Source organism: Belonocnema kinseyi, chromosome 1 (assembly GCF_010883055.1).
Source record: "Belonocnema kinseyi isolate 2016_QV_RU_SX_M_011 chromosome 1, B_treatae_v1, whole genome shotgun sequence".
Lineage (NCBI taxonomy): Eukaryota > Metazoa > Arthropoda > Insecta > Hymenoptera > Cynipidae > Belonocnema > Belonocnema kinseyi.
In genome coordinates this window covers 8784403-8795005 of record NC_046657.1, presented here as the reverse complement: position 1 = coordinate 8795005, position 10603 = coordinate 8784403, and the positions used below count along the sequence as shown (strand labels likewise).

General features: G+C 25.9%; 1 protein-coding gene across 5 annotated transcripts in view; it reads right to left on the bottom strand.

Annotated features, from left to right (window-relative positions):
- Window positions 1-10603, bottom strand: part of LOC117169804 (anillin-like) — a 57892-nt gene that overhangs the window by 28623 nt on the left and 18666 nt on the right. For 3 of the 5 annotated variants that reach the window (XM_033356311.1, XM_033356314.1, XM_033356321.1), the window contains exons 4-6: window positions 7454-7617; window positions 7198-7365; window positions 3935-4541 (exon numbers count right to left, since the gene is read on the bottom strand). In XM_033356311.1, the coding sequence (XP_033212202.1) occupies window positions 3935-4541; window positions 7198-7365; window positions 7454-7617 (939 nt within the window). The remainder of the gene's footprint in view (window positions 1-3934; window positions 4542-7197; window positions 7366-7453; window positions 7618-10603) is intronic. The other 2 variants (XM_033356326.1, XM_033356330.1) reach the window with 2 other exon arrangements.

Below are 10603 nucleotides of genomic sequence, written 5' to 3'. Positions count from 1 at the left end.
ATTCTTTAAAAGTCTTTGCGAAATATTTGAAGTCCTTGTGAAGTCTTTTAAATATATCCGAAATCTTAAAAATCTTTGTGAAATAATTAGGAAATCATTCAATCCTTGAAATTTTTGTAAAATATTAGAATTAATTGTGAAATATTTTAAATCTGACATCCTTGCGAAATATTTGAAATCATTGTAAAATCTTCACGAATTCTCAAAAAATCATTGCGAAATATTTGAAATCTTTGTTCAATCTTTGAAATCTATCTGAAATCTTTGTGAAATGATAGAAATCATTGTGAAATCTTTCAAATCTATCCGAAATATTTGAAATGATTGTGAAAGATTTGTGAAAAATTTGTGAAATCTTTTGATTCTATCCGAAATGTTTGCGAAATCTGTGAAATATTAGACGCATTTGTGAAATCTTTGAAATCTATCTGAAATCTTTGTGAAGTATTTGTAAAATCTTTGTGAAATAATAGAAGTATTTGTGAAATCTTTAAAATCTATCCGAATTATTTGAAATTTGTGTGAAATCTTTGAAATTTTTGTTAAATATTAGACGCATTTGTGAAATCTTTGAAATATATCTGAAATAATAAAAGCATTTGTGAAATTTTTCAAATCTATCCGAATTATTTGAAATGTTTGTGAAATCTTTTGAAGTTTTTGTTAAATATTAGACGCATTTGTGAAATCTTTGAAATCTATCTGAAATCCTTGCGAAATGTTTGAAATCATTGTGAAATATTTGTAAAACCTTTGCGAAATATTTGAAATCTATCTGAAATAATAGAAGTATTTGCGAAATCTTTCAAATCTATCCGAATTATTTGAAATCTTTGTGAAATCTGTTGATTCTATCCGAAATGTTTGCAAAATCTATGAAATCTTTGTGCAATTTTACAAATCTTTGCAAATTATTTGAAATTTTTGTGAAATCTTTATGAAGTCTTTGAAAATTATTTCAATCTTTGTCAAAAATGTGTGAAATCTTTTAATCTTTGGGTAATGATTGAAATTTTTGTGCAATCTTTCAAATGCTTGTGAAATCATTAGCAAATTTTTTAAATCTATCTGAAATTTTTGTGAATTATTATTTTGTGTATATTCTTGTGAGATATTAGGGAATATGATAAATCATAAAATATTGCTTTCTATTACAATTAAATAACGAATTCTTAAATGTGATCGTTTTTAATCAAATAAAATTTGTGACGAAACTCAAATATTTTAATATTTGTGTAGTCACTCTAAAGACCATTAACGAATATTTTTCATGTTTGGCAACACACACATTAGTTGAAAATTATTTTTCGAAGTGTTATAATACATCCATGTTGAAATTAAATTCTGAAAATTGAGGACAAGTAAATAAGTATTATCAGTTTGTTTTTAAATTTATATAAATATAATTTTCATAACAAGAACTATTTCTAAATTTTCAAAAATGTTTCCTAGCGTTCAAATATTTCTAAGCTATTTAAAACCTCTTAAATTCCTAAAAATATTTTTAACTGACTCGAATTTTTCTCAAAATTTTCAAATATTCAAAATTAAAAAACTGACTTTATAATCTTCTAAATTTTTCCCGAAATTTTAAGAAACTTTTCTTATTCTCTTGAAAACTTTCCAAATTATTGAAAGCTCTTAAATTTTAGTTATGATATCTTTAAAAATCTGCACTTCTAAAAATCTTTTAAAGTTTAGAAATTCATTTTGAATCTGTTCAATTCTGCTAAATATTTTTTGAATTTACTGAATTTTTTACTTGTTTTTATACGGTAATCTTGCCAAATTGAAATACTTTGCTTTAAAATCTTCTAAACTCTTTGGCGAAAGTGTAGGAAATCGTTTGATATGTTTAAAACCCTTTTTTAATTTTCTCTTAAAGTTCTTTTTTAAAAATGAAAAATTATTTAAAATTTTCGCACGAATATAATGAAAATTCTTTTTTTTTATCTTGGCAGACCTTCTAAACCTTCTATTCTCGAAAAATTATTTAAATATTTCCTGCATTTTTGATTAAATCTGAAAAATTAAAAAAATTGCCTCAAAATATTTCAGATTCTTCTTTCACAATTTTTGAAATCTTTAAAAATCTTTTAAAAATATCTCTTAAAATTAATTTCTTAGAAATAAAAAATTATTTTAATTTTTCCTAGGAACCTGAAAAAATGCCTTTCATTTTCGAGAAACTTTACAAAATCCTTAAACAATCTTGACAAGTTTGAATTATTTTTTAATCGTTTCAAAACTTCTGAATATCTCTTAAACTTACTCAATTTTTTTTTCAAATTATGTAATATGGCAAAATGTTTTTAACTCTTTTTTTTTTTTAATTTTCTCTTGAAATTCCTTACAAAACAATTATTCAAAAATTTCCCATGAATATTAAGAACTTTATTTAATTTTCTGGACACCCTGACAAAATTCAGTTTACCTAAAAAATTTGTAAACCCTGAAAAATTTTAAAAGCTGTCTCAAAGTCTTCAATATTTTTTTATCCCACATTTTGAAATTTTCAAGACTTAATATTATTCTTTTAAAATCAAACCTAAATCATTTCTAGTAAAATCTTTCATAGTTATTAAAAAGCTTCTAACATTTTAACCATTTTTTTCATGAATAGTATTGATTTTTTTTACGGAATCAACTTAAAATATCTTGCCAAAGACACTTTGCTGTCATATTTTTCTTAGAGATCAAAAAGTGTTAATTATTGAAACAATTTTTATAAAGAAATGCATATTTTGACAACTTTTTGCTAAAAAGGCTCAATTTTTTTTGCGGAATCATCTTTAATCAATTGTTTAAACAATGTTTATACACATATTCGCATTTTAACCACTTTTTCATGAATAGGATTGACTTTTTTTTGCGGAATCAACATGAAACTTCTTGCCAAAGAAACTTTGCTGCCTCGAGACCCCGTGAATCCAAAAATCAGGTATTTACGAACGCGTCTGTCTGTCCGCCCGTCCGTCCGTAAACACGATAACTCTCGAAAAAATGAACGGATTAAATCCATCTTTGGCACACTTTTTTTAGGTCCTAAAAGAAGAAACGAGCTCGCAGACCAGTCTATTTTGACATAAATTGAAAAAGTGAGCGTATTTTGAAAATTGTTGAGACCACATTTTTCTCTAAATTTGAAAATTCTATGTACGGATATTTATAGTATTAAAAAGGACAAACAATTTATTTTAATGACTTCTTTTTTTGATAAAAAGAACATTTTCAGAGTTATAGCAAAATCTGTTAAAATCAACCGAAAATAAAAATTTTAATCCAAAAAACGCACGATATGTAAAAAAAGTCAAGAGACGAAAAACATTGCTTTTTGAAAGCCCTACAAGATTATCATAACAAATTTTTGGATTTTCTTGGAAAATCGAAAATTCAAATTTTGTCTGCAGGAGGAATAGTGAAAAATCAAAAATTCCATTTTGTGGCCAAACTATATAGGATACGAAAAAAAGATGAAACAACCAAAATTGTTATCCCAAAAAAGATCTACAATTTCGTTAAGAATCACTTCTTGATAGGACACGTACTATTTGCTTTATTCGTGAAAAATAACATTGAAAATAAAAAATAAATAAAAAAAATGTGTGGAAAAACGACGAAAGTTTTGAGAAACGTAATCTTTTTGACCATACTTAATTAAGTTGACAATTCAGAATATCAAGACGCATAAAAATACTGCCATCTAAAAGAGATTTTTTTGATAAATTTTTATTCAAGCGCGCAATGAGAGTGTGCCCGCCAAGCGGGCAGATTTTTTTTGATTACTCTTACCCACTGGAAAAATGATTTTTAGTTAGTTATTACATTGATTTATGACCTTTTTTGAATGAATTTTAAATAAGAAATTGCTACAGAGACCGGTCCGTGAGGCCTGATTCCTTATGATGAGCCTAATTGATGAATGATCGCTTACCTCCACTCGGTTTCTCCTTTTCCATCAACATCTTGGTGGGAACGGACATCGTGAGCGGCGCCTTGGGGATCGGAGCCTCTCCCTTGTTTCGTTCGAAAAGCGCCATCCTCTCACTGAGCGTCATCTCGGCAGGATCCTTCACCTTGACGTAGGTGCTGTTGTTCTTTTCGAAGAGGGAGGCCTTGCTCAGCACGGAACCTGGTGACTGTTTCATGGGACTCTTAGGAGAACCGTTAAAACCATACCTAGACATTAATCGAGAGCTACTAACGCTTGAGTTAGTATCTTTCTTTTCCGGTGACTTGCTCACGTTCTCGTTGAATCTTGAAGATCCCGAAGGCCCTCCTCCAACGCTGCTCGTCTTCACAGTCGTGATTTTGTACGTATTGCTGTCGCATTTTATCGGACTGTTGTTGGATTTCATTGGACTGTTGTTGGATTTCGTGATGGTAGACTGTTCTTCGGCTTTGTGGGTGGCGCCCACAATTTCCGGGAAACCCTCTCGCTTTTTTGGTGATCCCTGGGGACTACTGGATTCCTGAGAACAATCCTTATAGTCATACACGAGGCGAGAACTGCTCTTAGTGCGACTAAAACCTTGTGCCTCCTGTAAAATAGTCAAACTCTCTCAATTTTCAGTGAAGATCTTCGGTGGTTAAATTGTGATAAACTTACTGAAGCCTCTGACACCGGGTTATTGTTCTAAAGCGAGAGAGATTGTTAAATTTGGATAGGCGACAAGAAGCGATTTTTACCAAAAATATTACAGGGTGTCTACTCAAATCCTGTGAAAAAAAAATAATTTCTCTGACAATTCCAGGTAATTTTCAGCAATCATTTTTCATAGTGAGGAGCCATTTTTTTAAATGATCAGGTCGTAATTTATAGAGAGTTTCTCGAGTTTATTATAAATGTTTTTTTTCAGTTTCTTGGGATTCAGTTTATATCTTTGATTTTGATATTTAGCAAATTATGTTACAAGATATTCTTTAAACATATTGGCAATATGGATATTAAATAATATTTAAAAAATAATAAATTTTTTAATATCTCTCTAAAATCTGTGATTTTTAATTATAAACAATTTTTATTTTATTTTCTTATATTCAAAATTCAGTGGATATTTAAGTAAAATTATTTCGGTTACTCTATTAAATTCAATTCAAACCGTTTTTATGTTTGATTTTTAAACGAATAGTTGAATTTTCAACTAAAAAAGCCAGTTTTAACCAAAAATAACAAATTGATGAATTTTCAACTAAAATTATGAAACTTCAACTGAAATGAATATTTTAAACCAAAAGGACGATTTTTTAGATAAATGCATGAATTTTCAACAGAATAGGTAAATTTTCAGTTTTAACAAATATTTTTCAACCAAAATGATGAATATTTCACCAAAAAGATGAATTTTAAACCAAAAAGATGATTTTTTAACAAAAGAGTTTATTTCTCAACCAAGTAAATTTAGTTTGAAACAGAAAGATAAATTTTCAACTAAAATTATGAATAATTAACTAGAATATTTGAATTTTCAACCAAAAAATTAATTTTCTACCAAAGAAGATAATTTTGAACAAAATACATGAATTCTCAACCAAATAGTTACATTTTCAACTAAAAAAGCCAGATTCAAAAAAAAAATTGAGAAGTTAAATTTTAAGATAAAAAAATTAATTTTTCACAAAAAAATAACAACAAATTTTCAACCAAAGAGATGAATTTTCAATGAAAATTATGAATCTTAAACCAAAAAAATTAATTTTTCACAAAAAACTTCAACTTTTAACCAAGTAATTAAATTTTCCTTAAAAAAAATTCTGAACGAAAAATGTATTAGCTAATATTTCAACTACAAAAGATAGTAATTTGTAATAAAAAGCAGTCAAATTCTACCAAAATATATGGCTTTCCTACAAAGGTTGGATTTTCAAATAAGTAAGAATTTTTAGTCAAGGTAGAGAAAATTATGCAAACTGTTGAAATTTTAAGAAAATCGATGCATTTTCAAAGAGGAAGATTAATTTTCTACCAAGAAGAATAAATTTTCAAGCAGGTACTTGCATTTTCAACAAAAATACAATTACATGAATTTTCACCTAAAAACTTAATTTCAAACAAAAAAAATAGGAATTTCTAACTAAAACGATTAACATTTAACTAGAATAATTGAATTTTCGACCAAAAAGGTGAATTGTCAAGTTAGAAGATTAATTTCTAAAGAAAACAATATTTTTCAACAAAATAACTAAATTTAAACCAAAGAGCTGAATTTTTAATTAAAATACTGAATCTTAAACAAAAAAAATTAATTTTTCACAAAAGAGTTCAACTTTTAACCAAATAATTAAATTTTCATTCAAAAAAATTAATCTTGAACGAAAAATGTAGTAGTTAATATTTTAATTACAAAAGATACGTAAGTTGGATTTTCAAGTAAGAAAGATTTTTCAGTCCAGGGAGAGAAAATTTCCCAAACGGTTGAATTTTTAAGAAAATCGATGAATTTTCAACCGAGAAGATTAATTTTCTACCACAGAGAACGAATTTTCAACCAGGTACTTGAATTTTCAACAAAAAATACAATTAGTCAAATTTTCACCTAAATAATTTAATTTCAAACAAAAAAAAGTGCACTTTCTACTAAAACGATTAATATTTAACTAGAATAATTGAATTTTCGACCAAAAAGGTGAATTTTCAAGTAAGCACAATAATTTCTATTAAAAAAATTTTAAAGCTAAAAAAATTATTTTTCAAAACACAAATTCAACAAAATAGTTAAAGTTTCATCTGGAACAGCTAAATTTTCAAGTAAACAAATTATTTTTAGCAAAAGAATAAAATAATTTTTAACAAAGTAACTAAATTTCAATCAAAGATGAATTTTCAATTAAAATGCTGAATCTTGAACCAAAAAAATTAATTTTTCACAAAATAGTTCAACTTTTAACCAAATAATTAAATTTTCATTACAAAAAAAACATTAATTCTGAACGAAAAATGTAGTAGTTAAAATTTCAATTACAAAAGATACGTGAGTTTGATTCAAATTTCAACCAAAAATAGAACAGTTGAATTTTCACCGAAAAAATTAATTTCAAACAAAAACGAACTTCGACAAAAAAAATCAAGCACATTCTCGAAAAAATCTCCTAATTAAAAAAAAATCCCTGGTAATTCTAATTTTTCCAGGTAGGGTAGACACCCTGTATTAAAATCGCTAGAATAGGGGTTGATTGGAACCTGATTAATTTTCTTACCAGCGTTTCCAGGACCGCTTTGTCCCATTTTAACTGTTTTGTGGGACTTCTGCTATTGCTGCGAGTTAAATTTCGAACTCCACTCGTTCCTGGTTGAGGGTCAGCGTTTCTGACTTGTTCATTTAATTTTGCTTGTATCTTCTCTGCTTTAGAGATTGTTGGTTTGATCTGTTAAAAAAATGTTGTTGTTTTTTTCACTCCGTGTCGTTTATTAGATTTAAAATTTTACATATAATAATTTGAAATGGCTCCTTACCAAAGTTGGATGAGATAAATCATCCTCCCAATTATTAATCGTCGATGCGAGAGCCGCTAATCTGTTAAGTCTGGCTCCACATTTCGCAGATTTCTGCTCCGCAGATTCTTCCTCAGTCATAAATTTTTCCTCTGTTCTATGAATCGGTGAGCTAAGCTCTCTATCTGTATACAAATATATAATTTTTTTCCAATTATTTTTTTTTTTTATTTGAACCTTCAACTTGTAGGAAGTTAAATAATAATTCTATTTACATTTAACAGGCCTCGGTTAGTGCGACTTTTTTTAATGTTTTTTATCACTTAATTGCATCATAATAATTAAAATTTTAACAAAATATTTGAATTTTGTACTAAGTATAGTTCAGGTCTAAAAAGAAAAATGAATTCTCAACGAAAGATTTATAATTTCTTCTTTTATGTACGAATGTATGAATTTTGAATCCAAAAAGATACATTTTTTCAATAAAAAAGTTTCACCAATAATGTAACCTTCAATCCAGAGAGCTGAATCTTCCATGAAATAGTTGAATTTTTAACTAAAAAGGATCAATTTTCAACAAAAAAATGGAATAATAGTTACACTTTCAGTTAAAAAATAATAATTTTTGATAAAACGATTTTTTCAAGTATTTAAATTTAACTTAAAGACACGAATTTTTAACAAAATAGTTGAATCCTCAATCAAAATGATTTTTCAAAAAAGATTAATTTTCTGCTTAAAAAGACTAATTTTCGACAAAATACATGAATTTTTCTCAAACCAATTGAAATTTCAACCTGAAACTATGAGTTTTCAACAAAAAAGTAAATTTTTTACCAAATAGTTAGTTTTTAAATCATTAGTTTAATTTTTAACAAAATAGAGGAATTTTCTACGAGAATAGTTTAACTTTCAGCCAAATAGTTGCATTTAAAAAATAAGAATAATAATTTTTTAATCAAAAATGGAATAAGTAGTAATATTCTTAGTTTAAAAATTTACTTGAAAAAAAAGAATTGTATACCAGTTTAATTAAAACAAAACAAAAATTGGTAACAAATGCATCCACAGTCAAATAGATGAATTTAAAAAAAAAATTTTTTTTAATTTTCTGCCCAAATATTTAATTTAATTTTCAACCAAATAGTTAACTTTTAACAAAGAAAATAATAAGTTTTTAGCCAAAAATGGGATAGTTACATTTTCAATTCATAAAATTAATTTTGAAAATGAAAACAAAGAATTTTCAACCAGTTTAATTGGACCAAAACGCCAAAGAGAAAAATTATTAAAAAAGAAGGTTAATTTTATAACCGAAAATTGAATTTTTAACAAACTACATAAATTTTCCACAAAACAAAACAAACAAACAAATAGTTGCATTTTCAACAAAAAATAAATTTCCTCAACCCAAAATGCAATAGTTAGATTTTCAGTTTAAAAAACGTATTTTCAACAACAACAAAGAACGAATTTTCTACCAGTTAAACTGAAACAAACAAGACGAATTTTTAACTAAATTATTGAATACACAGCCAATAACATAAATTTTCAAAAAAGAAGATTAATTTAAAAAAAAAAACAACAACAAATTTTCAACAAAATACATAAATTTTCCGCAAAAAATTGAATTTTTCAGCTAAAACCAAATAGTTGAATTTTGAATCCAATAGTTATATTTTCAACAAACAAAAATGTAATAGCTACATCTTCAGTTTAAAAAATCCATTTACAAAAACGGATTTTCTACCTGTTCAATTGAACAAACAAAAACAAAATAAAGAATTTTTAACAAAATAGTTAAACCCTCGAACAAACAGAAGAATTTTCAAAAAAGAATATTAATTGTATTGTATTCTATTATAGTTTAGGTTAAATTTTCCACTTTGGAGAATAATTTTCAACTAAAAGTATGAGTCTTCACAAAAAAATGTTTTTTTTTTCTAACAAAATAATTCCACTTTCAACCAGGTAGTTGATTTTTCAAACAAAAAGGATGAATTCTCCATGAAAAGTGGAATTGATATTTTCACGAAAAAAGATTTTAATTTAAATAAAAAACATTGAAAGCAATAAAAATTACAAATATTCAATAAAATAGTTCAATTTTAAAACAGAGAAATGAATTTTCAATGAAAAAGATTCAACAAAATGTACGACTTTTCAACTAAAAAGATAAATTGTCAACCAAATAAATTATTTTTGAACCAAAAATTCTGGAATATTCAATCTGAATAGTAGATACATTTTTAGTCAAAAAATAATAATTCTCAAACAAACATAAAAAACTATGTTGCAAAAAATTAGTTAAATTTTCGAACAAAGTAATGAATTTTCAACTAAAATGGCGAATCCTTAACTGAAATAAGTGGATTGTTAAACTAAAAAATTTAATTTTCAACTAAAATTATTAACTTTTAAGTAAAATAACGTAACTTTCAACCAAAAAGGTGAATTTTAAAGCAAAAATATCATTTTTTCTACCAAAAAAGATTAATTTTCCACTAAAAAAGTCAATTTTTCGACCAAAATGATGATTCTTTACCTGTAAAAATTACACTTTTAACCAAAAAGGTAAACTTTCAAACAAAAAGATTAATTTCTAAGAAAAAAGAAGAATTTGTAACTAAAAAAGATCATTTTTCAACCAAAAATTGACATTTTCGCGTAAAATTATGTAATAGGTAATAGGACTAGTTACATTTTCAGAAAAAAAAAATTTCAAAAAAATGTAACATTTCCAAAGAAAGTGATAAATTTTCAACTAAAAAAGATAATAAATTGTAAGAAAAAAATCTAATAGTTAAATTATTAACAAATTATCATTTTAAACGAAATAAATAAATTTTCGAAATAAAACGATGGATTATTCAATTGGAAAAGTTGCATATTTAAACAAACTGATGAATTTTCTACTGAAATGATTAATTTTCAACTAGAAAAGTTTAAATTTACACTAAAAAGATGAATTTTTCACTAAAATGATCAATCTTTAACTAGAATAATTGAATTTTCAACCAACAGGATTAAATTCTACCAAAAAGACGAATTTTCAACTAAAAAATATAATTAACAAATATACAAAACAATTGTAGATACAGCAGATCCAAACTGTTTTTCCTTTCTTCGACCGTTTTAATTTTCAATCAGTATTTTAGCTAAATTCAG